At 43.2% G+C, this 19777-nt stretch overlaps 2 protein-coding genes across 3 annotated transcripts in view; one reads left to right on the plus strand and one right to left on the minus strand.

Annotated features, from left to right (window-relative positions):
* LOC107380006 (diablo IAP-binding mitochondrial protein) overlaps positions 1 to 19777 on the minus strand; it is a 155634-nt gene that overhangs the window by 30844 nt on the left and 105013 nt on the right. The gene's annotated exons all lie outside the window — the stretch shown is intronic.
* Positions 6541 to 11065, plus strand: LOC107380635 (odorant receptor 131-2-like). The gene has a single exon (XM_015951934.3). The coding sequence runs from the start codon at positions 8676 to 8678 to the stop codon at positions 9600 to 9602; it is 927 nt and encodes a 308-aa protein (XP_015807420.1). The 5' UTR covers positions 6541 to 8675; the 3' UTR covers positions 9603 to 11065.

Below are 19777 nucleotides of genomic sequence, written 5' to 3' on the forward strand. Positions count from 1 at the left end.
CAAAATCAATAACTCTGGAGTTTTTTCGTCAGCTGGTTGCAGTTGCGTTTATTCGTAGCTATTCTTATCAGCGTGACAGAACAGCAGGTGGAGGTTAGGGACGGCCGTTCCCGTATCCTCAGTGATGGTGGTTGGTTCACGAACTGGTGTTTTGCATCTGGAAAGTTAGTTTTAGCAAACTCCTCAGAACATGCCCACTCTCACAGCAAGAAAGCTTTGTCATGAGTCAAAGACATGTGATGGCAGTTTACCTTTAATCTGGATAAACTCTGTGTTAGATGGATAAAGTGGAAGTTGACCTTCTGGTTACTGAACACCATAACCGATTATCAACCATGATCATAATTATACCCAAAGCATAATAATTCATTTCAGTAATTAAAAATACATTTATACTGAACCAAGTGATTATTTATGATGATTATAAACCTCAATAAAGTCAAAGAGTTTATTAAATTTATTATTTAAATTATTATCGTGAACTTTAAGTGTCCTTCTTCTGGGACGGAACAGCAGCAAATAAAGGATGATATTCAGCGGCCATCAGGACTCCTCGATTAATCTGTGGAACTAAAAGTTACAGTCTGACCCAGCTGGGAAAATGTGATCTTTGTCACAAATTAGAGGCCCTTCATGACGCTACACCTGTTTTCTGTTCTGTTCACTTCTGACAGTTGAAGTGGACAAAATGGTTAGACCTGGTGCCACATTATTCCAGAAAAGATCAACTTTACAAAAAGAGAGGTGTGAGATGCTTCTCTTGCCGTGACCTTAGGTTTATTTTGTTTATCACATGTTAGAACAAATCTGATTAAGCCTAGTTTATACTTTTCTGTCTACAGAGGTATGTCTCCTGTTAATGCTCTTTGATGGGAGAGAAGCCCACGGCAGCACCGCTGCTTAGTCAAGCGCTTAGGATGAACACCACGGGCCAGATTTGTGTTTATTTATACTTCTGTGTGTGAGTGTCCGTTTGTATATGTGTGTGTTAATAATTGTTTATGGGTGTGTGTTTGAGTATTTGCCTCTAGAAGTTGTTCATGAATGAAGTGCAAGAGTTGAAGTTGAGGCACCCCACCACAATTCAGGCCACACTAGTTCCAGTGCAAGGAAGTCACCATTATACCCTTGTGAGTACATATGCCAAGGTAGCTGATAACCCCAAGACAATAGACAGCAAGCAGAAGATTCAAGGGATGGCCACAAAGAAGGGGAGCCAGTCAGAGAGGCCCCAGCCCAAAACATCATAATTGTCACAAATGCAGGCCAACCAGGGTGCAAGACTACCCTTGGTGCCGAATGGACAACTCCAGCAACCAACTACCTGCTACAAAGCACAGAAGAACCAAGCCAAACCCAACAGTCTACCACCCTCTTTTCTTTTCCAAGGTGAGAGAGAGCCAACAAAACCCAAAAGTAATCAACACTGCAGGTCTCTCTGGTCACAGCAGTAGCTCAGGAGGTAGAGCAGGTTGTCCAGTGATTGGAAGGTTGCCTGTTGGTGGTTGTCGGAATACTGGTGGCTCCTGTGCTCAGCTGCCTTGCTTTTGTCAGTGTGTCCCATGCCAGCTATAGCTACAGTGTAGCTCATCACTATCTGTGTGTAACTAGGTGAATGACTGTAGTGTAAAGGGCTTTGGAGTCTTCTGACCTAGAAATGCACCATACAAGCATGGGTCATTTATCATTACCATTTACGTATCAAAACCCCTGGAACACCAAATAGTGGAGGGTCCCTACACAACTTAAGAATAGTCCATGAGGTAGTGGGCTGTCCAAGAAATCTGAAATCTCAGGCCACCAGCCATTGAGCTTGCTGCACAACTTCGGGCCTTCAGGCAGCATCCCAACAGGTGGGACCATACCCCAGCCCTGTGTAGACAGCAAGCAATTAGTTCTTGAACCAGGACAGAACACCCCAGAAGCACCTACACCCTGAAGGTCATCTTTTTCACGCAGGACAAAAAAATTTCCTATGACAATTCACCACACAGCTTGCAAAGTGTTTCTCTAAAAGTAAAAACTCAAACTTGTGGTGGTAGTGTCACTACATTCATTACTCATACTTAAATGAAGACAGTCAATGATCAATTTGGGGGCATCAAACAACACATAATACTGCCTGACATTTGTACTGTATGTACCAGGTTCTTACAGGGGTACTTAAAAGAGAACATACCGGGTAAATATGGGTTAATTTTACGGGTGCACACAGGGCACTGAACACATAAGGGTAAGTATTGGGTACTTCCATGGTAATTACCCAGTACTTACCCCATTTATACCCTTGTGAGTAACAAGTAACTTCATTAGACAGCATGCTCACCATACTTAAAATGTTGGTACATACCTGGTACATGCCTCATATGTAGGTTATCATACACATTTCATAACAGAGTATGTTAAAGTTAAAGGAGACATAACATGAAAAACCCACTTTTTTATCCATTAACACAGTGTGTTTCACATTTTAAGTGTCTAAGTGAGCAAAAAGGCTTATATTATTCACTGGAGTTGCTATTTAGATATTTAATAATTAAGTTTTGGGCATATTTGTCCACCCGTTCAGTTTTTCTAATGATCTATTACATCAGAAATTTATTTCGTCAGGATAACTACCAAATATGGTCATGGCCCTCGGCTAAACACAGAGCCAATCCGCCATTTTTTCTTCTCGCTAAGATTTTTTTGTAGTCCTATTGGAAAAATGCAGAATGTCTTGTTATTTTAGCCACACACAGCTCAAAACTGTTCCTCGTTTTAAGAAAGGGTGGTGTGGTATTATTTAAAACCCAGAGGCTGATGACACTACTGCTAAAAAAAATAAATAAATAAAAAAAAAAACAGAAGAAAAAAGTAGTGTGTTTCTGTGTCACATTTTCTGTGGTGGGATTCTTTAAAAATCCTGCCATGTGAATTCATGGATTTTTTTTCACATTCCGTCTCTCACAGTTGAAGTGTACCTATGATGAAAATTACTGACCTCTGTCAACATTTTAAGTGGGAGAACTTCCACAATCGGTGGCTGACTAAATACTTTTTTGCCCCACTGTAGCATTAAGATAAATAAGTGTTGACGATCTTGACGGTTTCCTCCAGTGCTTATTAGGCCAGATTTTCCTCCCCCCACCAGGCTAAGCATCACTTATTCATGTAAAAACAATTTTTTTTTCATGTCTGACTTTAACCGCATCTAATACTGCATTACGGCGTGAGAGCAACAGCGACAACCTAAGATCGATGTGTGAGCAGCCTGAGAGGTCGGGTGTTTCATCTGAACCCTTAAAACTTCCAGCAGGCTACGCTGCACATTGACGTGTCAGCGTGCGGCGCTAACAACTTAGCGACGTGACATGTCTCGGAGAAAGCGTAAAAACACGTTGGACGCTTCTTCTGAAGCGGGAAAATAACACTTCTTAAGCAGAGCACGACGTCGCCTCGGCTCGTTCACCTTCTGCCGAGCCGGACTGAGCTTGATAACATTGACCCAGCACAGCCACTGGGCCATTGGAGCTGCCCCGTGACTGCCTGATGGAAAACCAGCGGGTTTTATCAGACTCGTAGTTTCTTGTTTTTGCTGGGGACCCCCTGTATTTTACCGCTCCCTCCTGCAGTCTTCCCCTATTAAAATTTAAAATGATTCTGTAAACTCCGTGTATCAATAGAAAAAATCTCTGCCTCTGCCAGCTGCATTAAATGTAGTTTCCAAATAATAAATAAGAGGTGCATTCATCTGTGTATCGCCTTTGATCCGCATTAGTGATACTCTCAGCACCAGAACAGTGAAGCAAAGAAACAGATTCCTGAGTTTGTTATAATTTTATTTATTAGGGCATCTAACCTGTTCTATTTTTCTCTGAAATGAGAGCAACTCAGTGCTTCTATGGGTTGTCTCCACTCTGCACTAGAAAATTTTACTTTATTTAGTGACGTGTCATAATTTACCCCCAAGCCCCCCCCCCCCCCCCACATCTGGAAAAATTCTTAGATCAAACCTGGGCATTTTACGGACCGCGGGCCACATACGACCCTTTGGTTGACTTTGACCGGCCCGCGTAGGGTTAATTGGAAATTACAAAATAAATGTATTTTCTCATTTTACCTCATGCATGGACTAAGGCTGCATTGCTTTTATTTTGAAATTGTTTTTTATGTGCACAATGACGCAATACGTATAGCAACGAGTGCCCGCGGTTGACATGGTGATTGTAGCCCCCAGAAATGTCCGCTCATGCAAAAAAAAAAAGATAGATGCCGAATGCAGGATTTTCAACAAAAATTGGACTGCTAAGTATTTTTTTTACTGAAGTCGGAGGTAAAGCCGTGTGTTTGGTTTGCGGGGAGGAGATTGCCGTGTTTAAGGACTACAATTTGAGTCGGCATTACGACAAGAAACACTCGGAAAAATACAAGAACTTGTCTGATGCTGAGAGGGCGCGGACATCCGAAGCTTTGCTAGCAAAGTTGCAAAAGCAGCAAGGCTTTTTTTACTAAGCTTCACACATCCAGGGATGCAGCAACCAGGACCAGCTTTGTGATATCCCACAAAATAGCTAAAAACAGCAAGCCGTTTTCGGAGGGAGAGTTTGTCAAAGAGTGCATGGTGGACTCTGCCGCACTAATATGCCCTGAAAAAAAGGCGCATTTGAGCAAATCCCGTTGTCCAGGCGAACCGTTACCAGGAGGATCGAGGACATCGCGGGGAACCTAGAGCTTCAGCTGCAACGTGAAGTGGCAAGTTTTGACTTTTTCTCATTGGCCTTAGACGAGAGCTGTGACGTCCACGACACAGCCCAGCTGCTCGTATTTGTCCGGGGGATAACGGACTTCAAGCTCACAGAGGAGCTGGCAGCAATGCGGTCGATGAAAGGGACAACGACAGGGAGTGATCTTTTTACAGAGGTAAATGCGTGCACGGACACTCTGGGATTGAAATGGGAGAGACTGTCAGGTGTCACAACAGACGGTAGGGCTGCTCAATTAATCGAATTTTAATCACGATTACGATCTGAGTTTAGAACGATTATAAAAAACAAAACAAGCCGATTATTAGCTCCTCCCGCTTGCGCTGCCCTGAGTTGCAAATGAAGCGCTCCTCCCACAGTGTTGCCAACTTAGTGACTGACGCTATTTCTAGCAGCTTTTCAAACCCCCTTCTTGACTTTTTAACTTAAAAGTACCTAGCAAACATCTCAGAAACATCTCTGGTAACCCTTAGCTACTTTCTGGATAACTGTCGTTGACATTTCCTGCAGGTTAGCTAAACACTCCGCCTGTGCTCCGGACCGTTCTTCAGGACATTAGAAAAGGGAATGATGTAGTGATGTGTCAGTCGCTAAAGACAGCTCTCAGAGCCGGCTCCCTGTTGGATTAACCAGAGTGAGTGACACACACCGTACCTGCGGGCTCCTGAGCCGCTAAAAACGGCTAAATGTCCGCGTGAGGCGCGCTAAACACACGTGCAGCTTGCCCCTGATTGCTGAGACCGGGTTGGGGGGTGCAGCTGTGGTTGGGACAATTATTACATTAACTGATGGACTTGTAAATAAATACTTTATAAATAAGGTAGAAATAAGTTCCTCACACTGATAAATAATAACTAATCTCTCTGAGGACACGGTGCTAGTGCACTCTCCTACAGCACCTTGACACGACTCAATAAATGTTATGCAACATTTTGTGAACATCAATTTATTTGCATGTATTTGTTATAAATGCCACTGTATAATTCTTGCTGTTAGTATTTGCAAGATATTGGTATTTGGGTCTGTACTGGTTAGACTTAAATGAGTTAAACCAAGGTCTATAGCCCTTGGGTCATAGACTATGAGCTATAAGTATATTGGTCTTTTTATCCTGGGAATCAGGAGTTATTTTAGTGATCATCTTGTTTCTTATTTTTGTCCTGATTGTGCCCTGAGCAATTTTATGACTGAATTAAAACAAACAAAATCAACATAAATTGAAAAATCGTCCTAAATAATCGTGATCTCAATTTCAGTCACCATAATCGTGATTATTATTTTTGCCATAATCGAGCAGCCCTAACAGACGGTTGTCCAAATCTTACAGGGAAAAATGTCGGACTTTTGAAACGCATGCAAGATAAAGTGACAGAAATCGATGCAGATCAAAAATTGGTGTTTTTGCATTGTATTATACACCAACATGTGTTGTGCAAGTCAGTGCTAAAAATCAACCATGTTACTGATGTTGTTACTAAAATAATAAACTTCATCAGGGCGCGGGCAATGAATCACAGACAGTTTGTGGCTCTTTTGGAGGACTCCACACAGCTGTCAGAACAAAGTCACACCATCAGCTGATCACCTCAGCAGGTACTCATCCATGTTAGGAGCATTACATGGTGAGTTTTCAAGGCGTTTTGAAGATCTCAGAACAATCGAGGATGAAATGCACGATTTCCTCTCCCTTTACCCGCAGTGTGGATAATGCACCCAGTGATGTGCAGCTGGAACTCATTGACCTGCAGTCTGATGCAGTACTGGCAGAGCACTTTAAGTAGGGCTGCTCGATTATGGCAAAAATAATAATCACGATTATGGTGACTGAAATTGAGATCACGATTATTTAGGACGATTTTTCAATTTATGATGATTTTATTTGTTTTTATTCAGTCATAAAATTGCTCAGGGCACAATTAGGACAAAAATAAGAAACAAGATGATCACTAAAATAACTCCTGATTCCCAGTATAAAAAGACCAATATACTTATAGCTCACAGTTTATGACCCAAGGGCTATAGACCTTGGTTTAACTCATTTAAGTCTAACCAGTACAGAACCAAATACCAATATCTTGCAAATACTGACAGCAAGAATTATACAGTGGCATTTATAACAAATAAATGCAAATAAATTGATGTTCACAAAATGTTGCATAACATTTATTGAGTCGTGTCAAGGTGCTGTAGGAGCACCGTGTCCTCAGAGAGATTAGTTATTAGTTATCAGCGTGAGGAACTTATTTCTACCTTATTTATAAACTATTTATTTACAAGTCCATCAGTTAATGTAATAATTGTCCCAACCACAGCTGCACCCCCCACCCCCCAACCCGGTCTCACAGCAATCAGGGGCAAGCTGCACGTGTGTTTAGCGCGCTGCACGCGCACATTTAGCTGTTTTTAGCTGCTCAGGAGTCCGCAGGTGCGGTGTGTGTGTCACTCACTCTGGTTAATCCAACAAGGAGCCGGCTCCGAGAGCTGTCTTTAGCGACCGACACATCACTACATCATTCCCTTTCCTAATGTTGTGAAGAACGGTCCGGAGCTCAGGCGGAGTGTTTAGCTAACCTGCAGGAAATGTCGACGACCGTTATCCAGAAAGTAGCTAAGGGTTACCAGAGATGTTTCTGAGATGTTCGCTAGGTACTTTTAGGATTAAAAAGTCAAGAAGGGGGTCTGAAAAGCTGCTAGAAATAGCGTCAAAGTCGCTAAGTTGGCAACACTGTGGAGGAGCGCTTCATTTGCAACTCAGGGCAGCGCAAGCGGGAGGAGCAAATAATCGGCTTGTTTTGTTTTTTATAATCGTTCAAAACTCAGATCGTAATCGTGATTAAAATTCGATTAATTGAGCAGCCCTAACTTTAAGTCAAGATCCCTGCTGGATTTCTACTCTTCTCTTAAGGAGGAGTACTTTCCAAACCTGAGGAGACATGCTCAGAAGATGTTGGTTCTCTTCGGCTCTACCTACATTTGTGAACAAACATGTTCAATGATGAAGTTTACAAAATCCAGGTATAGATCCTCTCTCACTGATGATCATTTGTCAGCTGTGCTTCTTATCTCCACCTCAGACAGTCAACCTGACTTTGATGCACTCGTTAAAGCCAGCAGAGACTAGATTTCTCTCACTGACTACGAAAAAAATCTCTTAAAAACACAAAATAAGGTGTTTGGACCAAAAATGTAGGCAACTAGCAGTGAACTGGGACACTTTTTTTTTTAAACCTCTTTCTCAAGATCACAGTTCAGTGATTTTATTTTACAGACAATACTGTGTGTCTGTAGAATGCTAAGAACCTCTTTCCAACAATATTTGAAACTCAAAATGTGTTTTGGAGTGAATGTGACTGAAACTGTTAACTAATATAAGTCACAAATGTTTAACAAAAACCAAATGCACACACTTTGTTTACCATTGCCTTGGGAAATTTGAATAAATCACATTTTTGTAAGCCAACCTCACTTTTTCCTTTTTGCTCATTTATAACATATAGTCTACTCTTACCAGCTTGAAGAAACAATGGTATTTACTGCTTTTTATAAAGAAATACCATTAATATTATGCATAATTGACTTCAGCCTTTTGGCCTGGCCCTCCACAATATTTTCTGTTTCTCATGTGGCCCCATGGAAAAAACAATTGCCCGCCCCGTCCTAGAGGAAACACTGTGCCTTATAAAGAGTTGATACCTCTGATTTCTCAGATGGCTGCACAGAGCTAGCAAGCAGAAATTGATAGTTATGCTTTGTGCAGGTGGTTGGATAAACTGGGTCTCTTGTGTATGTTCCAAATTTTATTTTTGTGCTCTGTAGACCAGATCAAGTTTATGGTTTATCAGGAAAGAGTTTGGTCATTGAAAACCCTTCTAACCATAAATCCGTGTTTTGAGGATTTAAGAAAATATTAAACAACTAACAATTGCATCTATGGAATCTAACAAGACTGTTACTGATGGACTGGCAATAAGAGCAATTAATTATCGAGTCATTTTGGTCCAAGTTATGATCTGTGTTTTCCTCTTCATAAATTTTTTCCTGATGATGACTTTTTTCTTGAAGGACTGCTTTTACACATCCATGCGTTACATCTTATTTGTTGTCACACTGTTTTCTGACTGTCTGTTTTTGTTGATGACAAACGCACTGCTTATTTTTTCTTATTTCAATTTTGCCATTCAAATATGGTTGTGTGTTATTATCTACATTGTTTTGGCTGAGTACTCGTTTGTCACACCACTCACCCTCACAGCCATGGCCCTCGAGCGCTACGTGGCAATCTGCATGCCCCTGCGACACGCAGAGCTGTGCACCACGCGCACAACCCTACACCTCATCATCATCATCCACAGCATCAGCTTTGTTCCTGGGTTTGTAATAGTGGCAATTTTCTTTGCTCGAGTGACGCACGTCGTTTACAATATGGGCACTGTGTGCTCTGTGGAGTCTTTCATTCTGTATGAGTGGATGAATCACCTGAGATCAGTCTTATATCTGCTCTACTTCTTGATAATGTGCATCATTATTGTTTTCTCCTATGTTCAAATAATGAAGGTGGCCAAAGCCGCCTCTGGAGAGAACAAAAAGTCAACATGGAGAGGACTCAGAACAGTGATTCTTCATGCTTTCCAGCTGTTGCTCTGTCTCATCCAGATGTGGTGCCCATTCATCGAAGCTGCTATGCTTCAGATTGATTTCATGTTGTTTATTAATATCAGATACTTTAATTACATCACTTTTATCCTAGCCCCAAGATGTCTGAGCCCTCTCATCTATGGTCTCAGGGATGAGTTATTCTTCCAGGCTGTTAGGTACTACGCTCTCTGTGGTTTGTACAAGAAACAAGCATCAGTTTAAAGAAAACGTTATTTCACCTTTGTTTGCTCATTTTGATTATGCATCTATTCTAAACTCTTTTTGCAGCAAAAGCTACTGAAAATGTCACGTTTAAATAAAAGTGCATTCAGTGCAGACATTAAACATCAATAACATTAATATAAACTATTGTGTCTCCTCAATGTTTTTGCTCTCCTTTTATCAAACTGTTAGCACCACTCACCATACATGTACACTCAACAAAAATATAACTGCAACACCTTTGTTTCTGCTCCGATTTTTCATGAGATGGACTTAAAGAAGAAATTTGCATCCCGTTGTGGTAAGGCGCATATGAGTAACGATGCAGCATTTTAATAAATGTGTACTTTTAACATGTTTGTTGTCTGTCTGCTTCCTTACAAAATTATGGTTTATGCGCAGATAAATGAAAGAAATGACAGTTTGTTATATATTTTATTTAAAGTAATAATAATAAATAAATCTTTAATTTACTACCCATTTTTAGTCTCATTGCGGCAACTACAACAAAACTGTTTAATCAAGCACAAAAAATAATATAAATAATATCTAGTGAAACATTTGTCTCAAACGTATTCAAAAACGTTAATTATTTAATCATTATTTCATCAAATTTCTAGTGAAAACCAAACTTTTCAAGAGAAACATTAGAAACATGTTCACTTTCTGAATTTCTTAAAAATTGCATAATTTCTCATAATTCTAACTGTTCCACAAACTGCAGTTGTTTCCACAGGAGATGCACAATTTGGCAGGCATGCTCTTTTGCAGCACAACACCAGCTGCCCAGATGTGAAAGCTCCAAAAGAGGTCCAAACTGGATGAAAAAGGTTTGTGGACAGAGGCGGGTAGTGTGCAAAAAGTAATGACACAAATAACCTAAGAGTTAAAAAAGGACTTTGAGTAATGAATAACTGATGAGTTTTGTGCTCTGATGCACTGTTTATGTGTATATTTGTACATGTGTATATTGTATAGATCAGGGGTGTCAAACTCATTTTAGCTCAGGGGCCACGTTGAGGGAAATCTAGTCCCAAGAGGGCCGGACCGGTAAATTAAAAACAACTTCAGACTGTTTTCTTTGTTTTAATACAATCAATATAAAACAAGGCTGGAGCCTGAGGAAATAGTACAAGTACAACATCTGAAGTGTACTTGAAAATTTGAAAAAACTAAAAATTTAATAAATAATTAAAGCTGCAAGCAGCGTCGTTCGGCCCTCGCAGCGAAGCTGCTCGCCCTCCTTCCGCACCCCCTCCGCTCCATCCCCGACGCTCTCCAAACCCAGCTCCGAGCTTGTCCATCCTGGCCGGCAGCCGGGGGCACCAGGGCACGTCTGGCAGAACAGAAAGTCAATCACCCCGACACCAGAAACCGTGAACGGCCTCCTCGTCCACACCTCACCCTGATTCAGCATCCCCTCTGAGCCCAGCATTACACGTCTCACCACTAGGAGATACTCTATCTTTACCACACTGGTGATGTGATGTTCAGTCTCTGGCAAATCGGAGGCTGTTTGTGGAAGTTACAGTCAAACGTAAGGTCACAGCGTCACACCAGAAATCGCCATGGCATCAACGCTACTCCCTTTCTGAAAAGCTATCAGATCTGAATAGTCATTACAACATCATGAAGACAGTGCATGACCTTAGTGTCATGTTGACTAAATTAGAGGGGACAAATATGGGCATTTCACCATAAAACAGAAGACTTCCTGTAGTCAGGGGGCGGGGCTTAGGTGATGCCAGCTGTCCACATTGTCACTGTCTTCAGATGTGGTCAGTGATCACACGGACAAAGTATGAAATTGATCTGATCATGCACAAGGGAGTTATTGAGTCAAGTAACGTAATGACGACTGGTGAAAGTTTGAGGCTTAGCCACGCCCACACCTTTATACTTATTTAAAATCCGACGGTTGAATCTTTTCCTCTATGTCTTAAGAGTATATACAAAGAGTTTGAAGGTGATCGGTGGAAAGGGCGACGAGACATCATTCTCCTAATAACGTGTGCGAAAACCACTAAATCGAGTACTTGGACCAAAATGGCCGACCTCCTGTGCGACATTGCGCTTGGCTCCAAGAGACTTTTTTGTAGGTCCTGAGACACTACATTAGTGTGCCAAAGTTCGTGATCCTCAGTCAAAGCACGTCTTGGGGCTGACAGTTTTAATGGTCCTAGGGGGCGCTATTTCAGAAAATAGGCCACGCCCACAAACTTCAGCTGTCCAATTCTATTAGGGGTCAGAGTAGGATCACTCATCAGAAATTGTGTGGCGATGTCACAATGATTGAAGAAATGAGAGACAAACGTATTTCCATGGCGTGATGGCGAATTTCGCCATGCTCCCAAAGCCCCGCCTTTATTCGAAACCTGCCAGTACTATAGACCAAGTGACCTCAACTTGTCTGCTGCTATTTGCCAGTGATTGCTGGTGATTGGTTAAAAGGAGTCCAATAGGGAGCTGTGAAAAAAAGAGTGGCGTGGCGACAGGTCAAAGTTTGAGGCTTAGCCACGCCCACACCTTTATACTTATTTAAAATCCGTAGGTTGAATTTTTTCCCCTTTGTCTTAAGAGTCTATAGCAGAAGTTTGAAGGTGATTGGTGAAAAGGGCAATGGTGTAACACTCTCCAAACAACGTGTGCGAAAACCACTAAATCGACTACTTGGACCAAAATGGCCGACTTCCTGTGCGACTTTGCACTTGGCTCCAAGAGACTTTTTTGTAGGTCCGGAGACACCACATTAGTGTACCAGATTTCGTACTCCTCAGTCAAAGCATGGCTAGGGGCTGACAGTTTTAATGGTCCTAGGGGGCGCCATTTCAAAAAATAGGCCACGCCCACAAACTACAGCTGTCCAAATCTATTTGGGGTCAGACTAGGATCACTCACCAGACATTTTGTGGCGATGGCACGATAATTGAAGAAATGAGAGGCAAACGTATTTCCATGGCGTGATGGCGAATTTCGCCATGCTCCCAAAGCCCCGCCTTTTTTCAAAACCTTCCAGTACTGGAGACCAAGTGACCTCAACTTGTCTGCTGCTATTTACCAGAGATTCCTGGTGATTGGGTAAAATGAGTCCAATAGGGAGCTGTGAAAAAAAGAGTGGCCTGGCGAAAGGTCAAAGTTTGAGGCTTAGCCACGCCCACACCTTTATACTTATTTAAAATCCGACGGTTGAATTTTTTCCTCTATGTCTTAAGAGTATATAGCAGAAGTTTGAAGGCGATTGGTGAAAAGGACGACAGAGCATCACTCTCCAAACAACGTGTGCGAAAACCACTAAATCACGTACTTGGACCAAAATGGCCGACTTCCTGTGCGACTTTGCACTTGGCTCCAAGAGACTTTTTTGTAGGTCCTGAGACACCACATTAGTGTACCAAATTTCGTAATCCTCAGTCAAAGCCTGGCTTGGGGCTGACAGTTTTAATGGTCCTAGGGGGCGCTATTTCAGAAAATAGGCCACGCCCAACGGATGTTCACATCAGGTCTTTTGGGGGGCCGGACTAGGATCACTCACAAGAAGTTTCGTGACGATTTCTTTAGAAATGACGAAATGGGAGGCAAACGTAAGGCCACGGCGGTACGCCTGACTTCGCCGCGCCGCCACAGCCCCGCCTTCTGCCGAAAACTCCCATAAAGTGATGCCAAGCAACCCCCACTTTTCTTGAGTTACCAGCTACAAATGCGTGGCGATTAAGTGAAATGGGGCAATTTGGGACCTCTCACAGTAAAACTTGATCTTCTTGGTCCTGAGGGGGCGGGGCTTGTGTGATGTCATCATCCGACCATTCAATCTACTTTGTGGGTGGATGACGAATGACCACAGAAAGTTTGGTAACTCTATTCAATTCAGTTATGAAGTTATAGCAGTTTAAATTTTTATGGCGAGTAGTCAAACTTCGAGGCCTGGCCCCGCCCCTTCAGTATTTACAAAAAGTCAATTTTATTGTCTCATTTTGTTCGCCCATCCCTTCTGAGCAATTGTACACCATTTTTGAGACGATCGTGCGAAAAATGATCAAGCAATCCAATCAGAAACGGACCCTAAAAACGGCCAAAACGCCAAAAAATCGCCATTTCAACCCAAAATGGCCGACTTCCTGTTTGATATTGACCATGCTTGCAAGAGACTTTTCTGTGCGGACTGTTGAGTACTACAAGTGTACCAAATTTCATAACTGTACAATAAACTAAGCTTTATGGAGAGGGGTTTTTTTCACTTTCTAGGGGGCGCTGTTCAGCCATTTTCTTTGCGATTTTTTTGGGACCTTTAAAATATCAAATTTTTCACCAGGCCTGACAAGTGTGCAAAATATTGTGAGTTTTGGGGTATGTTAAGGTCCCCAAAAAGCCGTTCAAAGCGGACACGGAATAATAAAAAATAATTAAAGCTGCAAGCATCGTCGTTCGGCCCTCGCAGCGAAGCTGCTCGCCCTCCTTCCGCACCCCCTCCGCTCCATCCCCGACGCTCTCCAAACCCAGCTCCGCGCTTGTCCATCCTGGCCGGCAGCCGGGGGCACCAGGGCACGTCTGGCAGAACAGAAAGTCAACCACCCCGACACCAGAAACCGTGAACGGCCTGCTCGTCCACACCTCACCCTGATTCAGCATCCCCTCTGAGCCCAGCTTTACACGTCTCACCACTAGGAGATACTCTATCTTTACCACACTGGTGATGTGATGTTCAGTCTCTGGCAAATCGGAGGCTGTTTGTGGAAGTTACAGTCAAACGTAAGGTCACAGCGTCACGCCAGAAATCGCCATGGCATCAAAGCTCCTCCCTTTCTGAAAAGCTATCAGATCTGAATAGTCATTACAACATCATGAAGACAGTGCATGACCTTAGTGTCATGTTGACTAAATTAGAGGGGACAAATATGGGCATTTCACCATAAAACAGAAGACTTCCTGTAGTCAGGGGGCGGGGCTTAGGTGATGCCAGCTGTCCACATTGTCACTGTCTTCAGATGTGGCCAGTGATCACACGGACAAAGTTTGAAATTGATCTGATCATGCACAAGGGAGTTATTGAGTCAAGTAACGTAATGGCGACTGGTCAAAGTTTGAGGCTTAGCCACGCCCACACCTTTATACTTATTTGAAATCCGACGGTTGAATCTTTTCCTCTATGTCTTAAGAGTATATAGCAAGAGTTTGAAGGTGATCGGTGGAAAGGGCGACGAGACATCATTCTCCTAATAACGTGTGCGAAAACCACTAAATCGAGTACTTGGACCAAAATGGCCGACCTCCTGTGCAACATTGCGCTTGGCTCCAAGAGACTTTTTTGTAGGTCCTGAGACACTACATTAGTGTGCCAAATTTCGTGATCCTCAGTCAAAGCACGGCTTGGGGCTGACAGTTTTAATGGTCCTAGGGGGCGCTATTTCAGAAAATAGGCCACGCCCACAAACTTCAGCTGTCCAATTCTATTAGGGGTCAGAGTAGGATCACTCATCAGAAATTGTGTGGCGATGTCACAATGATTGAAGAAATGAGAGACAAACGTATTTCCATGGCGTGATGGCGAATTTCGCCATGCTCCCAAAGCCCCGCCTTTATTCGAAACCTGCCAGTACTATAGACCAAGTGACCTCAACTTGTCTGCTGCTATTCGCCACTGTTTGGTGGTGATTGGTTAAAAGGAGTCCAATAGGGAGCTGTGAAAAAAAAGAGTGGCGTGGCGACAGGTCAAAGTTTGAGGCTTAGCCACGCCCACACCTTTATACTTATTTAAAATCCGACGGTTGAATTTTTTCATCTATGTGTTAAGAGTATGTAGCCGAAGTGTGAAGGCAATTGGTGAAAAGGGCGACGGAGCATCACTCTCCAAACAACGTGTGCGAAAACCACTAAATTGCGCACTTGGACCAAAATGGCCGACTTCCTGTGCGACAATGCACTTGGCTCCAAGAGACTTTTTTGTAGGTCCTGAGACACCACATTAGTGTACCAAATTTCGTAATCCTCAGTCAAAGCATGGCTTGGGGCTGTCAGTTTTAATGGTCCTAGGGGGCGCTATTTCAGAAAATAGACCACGCCCACCGGAATTTCACATCAGATCTTTTGGGGGGCCAGACTAGGATCACTCACAAGAAGCTTCGTGGCGATATCTCTAGAAATGACGAAATGGGAGGCAAACGTAAGGCCTAAGTGGTACGCCTGAATTCGCCGCGCCGCCACAGCCCCGCCTTCTGCAGAAAACTCCCATAAAGTGAAGCCAAGCAACCCTAACTTGTCTTCAGTTACCCGCTACAAATTTGGGGTGATTATTGGAAAGGGCGAATTTTGGAAAATTTCCCAGTAAAACTTGACCTTTTAAGTCCTGAGGGGGCGGGGCTTATGTGACATCATCAATCGACCATTCATTTGTCTTCGGAGGGCGATGACAATTGTCCACAGAACATTTCTTTAACTGTAATTCTTTCATTTATGAAATTATAGCAATTTGAATTTTTTTGGCGAGTGCTCGAACTTTGAGGCCTGGCCCCGCCCCTTCAGTATTTACGAAAAGTCAATTTTATTGTCTCATTTGAATCGTCCATCGATTCTGTTCGATCTCGCACAATTTTTGAGACGATGGTGCGAAAAATGACCAAACTGTTCAACCAAATATAGACCCTAGAAATGGCCAAAACGGGGTCAAAATGGCCACTTTACTCCAAAATGGCCGACTTCCTGTTTGATATTGACCATGGTTGCAAGAGACTTTTCTGTGCGGACTGTTGAGTACTACAAGTATACCAAATTTCATAACTGTACGATAAACTAAGCTTTATGGAGAGGGGTATTTTTCACTTTCTAGGGGGCGCTGTTCAGTCACTTTTTGACGAACTTTCACATCGCCAGTGAAATACGTAAATTTCACGCACTTTCTATATTGGGCCAGAATTTGGTGACTTTTTGGATATGCTAAGACCCCCTAAAGGCCATTCAAAGACGCGGAAGAAAAAAGAATAATAATAATTAAAGCTGCAAGCAGCGTCGTTCGGCCCTCGCAGCGAAGCTGCTCGCCTTCCTTCCGCACCCCCTCCGCTCCATCCCCGACGCTCTTCAAACCCAGCTCCGCGCTTGTCCATCCTGGCCGGCAGCCGGGGGCACCAGGGCACGTCTGGCAGAACAGAAAGTCAACCACCCCGACACCAGAAACCGTGAACGGCCTCCTCGTCCACACCTCAACCTGATTCAGCATCCCCTCTGAGCCCAGCATTACACGTCTCACCACTAGGAGATACTCTATCTTTACCACACTGGTGATGTGATGTTCAGTCTCTGGCAAATCGGAGGCTGTTTGTGGAAGTTACAGTAAAACGTAAGGTCACAGCGTCACGCCAGAAATCGCCATGGCATCAAAGCTCCTCCCTTTCTGAAAAGCTATCAGATCTGAATAGTCATTACAACATCATGAAGACAGTGCATGACCTTAGTGTTATGTTGACTAAATTAGAGGGGACAAATATGGGCATTTCACCATAAAACAGAAGACTTCCTGTAGTCAGGGGGCGGGGCTTAGATGATGCCAGCTGTCCACATTGTCACTGTCTTCAGATGTCGTCAGTGATCACACGGACAAAGTTTGAAATTGATCTGATCTTGCACAAGGGAGTTATTGAGTCAAGTAACGTAATGGCGACTGGTCAAAGTTTGAGGCTTAGCCACGCCCACACCTTTATGCTTATTTAAAATCCGACGGTTGAATCTTTTCCTCTATGTCTTAAGAGTATATAGCAAGAGTTTGAAGGTGATCGGTGGAAAGGGCGACGAGACATCATTCTCCTAATAACGTGTGCGAAAACCACTAAATCGAGTATTTGGACCAAAATGGCCGACCTCCTGTGCAACATTGCGCTTGGCTCCAAGAGACTTTTTTGTAGGTCCTGAGACACTACATTATTGTGCCAAATTTCGTGATCCTCAGTCAAAGCACGGCTTGGGGCTGACAGTTTTAATGGTCCTAGGGGGCGCTATTTCAGAAAATAGGCCACGCCCACAAACTTCAGCTGTCCAATTCTATTAGGGGTCAGAGTAGGATCACTCATTAGAAATTGTGTGGCGATGTCACAATGATTGAAGAAATGAGAGACAAACGTATTTCCATGGCGTGATGGCGAATTTCGCCATGCTCCCAAAGCCCCGCCTTTATTCGAAACCTGCCAGTACAATAGACCAAGTGACCTCAACTTGTCTGCTGCTATTTGCCAGTGATTGCTGGTGATTGGTTAAAAGGAGTCCAATAGGGAGCTGTGAAAAAAAGAGTGGCGTGGCGACAGGTCAAAGTTTGAGGCTTAGCCACGCCCACACCTTTATACTTATTTAAAATCCGTAGGTTGAATTTTTTCCCCTTTGTCTTAAGAGTCTATAGCAGAAGTTTGAAGGTGATTGGTGAAAAGGGCAATGGTGTAACACTCTCCAAACAACGTGTGCGAAAACCATTAAATCGAGTACTTGGACCAAAATGGCCGACTTCCTGTGCGACTTTGCACTTGGCTCCAAGACACTTTTTTGTAGGTCCTGAGACACCACATTAGTGTACCAGATTTCGTACTCCTCAGTCAAAGCATGGCTAGGGGCTGACAGTTTTAATGGACCTAGAGGGCGCCATTTGAGAAAATAGGCCACGCCCACAAACTACAGCTGTCCAAATCTATTGGGGGTCAGACTAGGATCACTCACCAGACATTTTGTGGCGATGGCACGATAATTGAAGAAATGAGAGGCAAACGTATTGCCATGGCGTGATGGTGAATTTTGCCATGCTCCCAAAGCCCCGCCTTTTTTCAAAACCTGCCAGTACTGGAGACTAAGTGACCTCAACTTGTCAGCTGCTATTCGCCAGAGATTGCTGGCGATTGGGTAAAAGAAGTCCAATAGGTAGCTGTGAAAAAAAGAGTGGCGTGGTGACAGGTCAAAGTTTGAGGCTTAGCCACGCCCACACCTTTATACTTATTTAAAATCCGACGGTTGAATTTTTTCCTTTATGTCTTAAGAGTCTATAGCAGAAGTTTGAAGGCGATTGGTGAAAAGGGCGATGGAGCATCACTCTCCAAACAACGTGTGCGAAAACCACTAAATCGAGTACTTGGACCAAAATGGCCGACTTCCTGTACGACTTTGCAGTTGGCTCCAAGAGACTTTTTTGTAGGTCCTGAGACACCACATTAGTGTGCCAAATTTCATAATCCTCAGTCAAAGCATGACTTGGGGCTGACAGTTGTAATGGTCCTAGGGGGCGCTATTTCAGAAAATAGGCCACGCCCACCGGATGTTCACATCACATTTTGTGGGGGGCTGAACTAGGATCACTCCCAAGAGGTTTTGTGGCGATATCTCTAGAAATGACGAAATGGGAGGCAAACGTAAGGCCTAAGCGGTACGCCTGACTTCGCCGCGCCGCCACAGCCCCGCTTTCTGGAGAAAACTCCCATAAAGTGACGCCAAGCAACCCCATCTTGTCTTCAGTTACCCGCTACAAATTTGGGGTGATTATTGGAAAGGGCGAATTTTGGAAAATTTCCCAGTAAATCTTGACCTTTTAATTTCTGAGGGGGCGGGGCTTATGTGACATCATCAATCGACCATTCATTTGTCTTCTAAGGGCGACGACGATTGTCCTTAGAACATTTCTTTAACTGTAATTCTTTCATTTATGAATCTATAGCAATTTGAATTTTTTTGGCGAGTGCTCGAACTTTGAGGCCTGGTCCCGCCCCTTCAGTATTTACGAAAAGTCAATTTTATTGTCTCATTTTAATCGTCCATCGCTTCTGTTCGATCGCACACTATTTTTGAGACGATCGTGCGAAAAATGACCAAACTGTTCAACCAAATATAGACCCTAGAAATGGCCAAAACGGGGTCAAAATGGCCACTTTAGTCCAAAATGGCCGACTTCCTGTTTGATATTGACCATGGGTGCAAGAGGCTTTTCTGTGCGTATTGTTGAGTTCTACAAGTGTACCAAATTTCATCACTCTACTATGAAAAAAGGTCAAAGCGGAGGGGTATTTTTAATTTTCCAGGGGGCGCTGTTGAAACATTTTTTTACCAACTTTCACGTTGCCAGTGAAATACGTAAATTTCACGCACTTTCTATATTGGGCCAGAATTTGGTGACTTTTTGGATATGCTAAGACCCCCTAAAGGCCATCCAAAGACGCGGA

This window comes from Nothobranchius furzeri, chromosome 13 (assembly GCF_043380555.1).
Source record: "Nothobranchius furzeri strain GRZ-AD chromosome 13, NfurGRZ-RIMD1, whole genome shotgun sequence".
Lineage (NCBI taxonomy): Eukaryota > Metazoa > Chordata > Actinopteri > Cyprinodontiformes > Nothobranchiidae > Nothobranchius > Nothobranchius furzeri.

Coding starts and splice junctions, on each gene's coding strand:
- LOC107380635 (XM_015951934.3), top strand. CDS start 8,676: ATGGAATCTAACAAGACTGTTACTGATGGACTGGCAATAAGAGCAATT.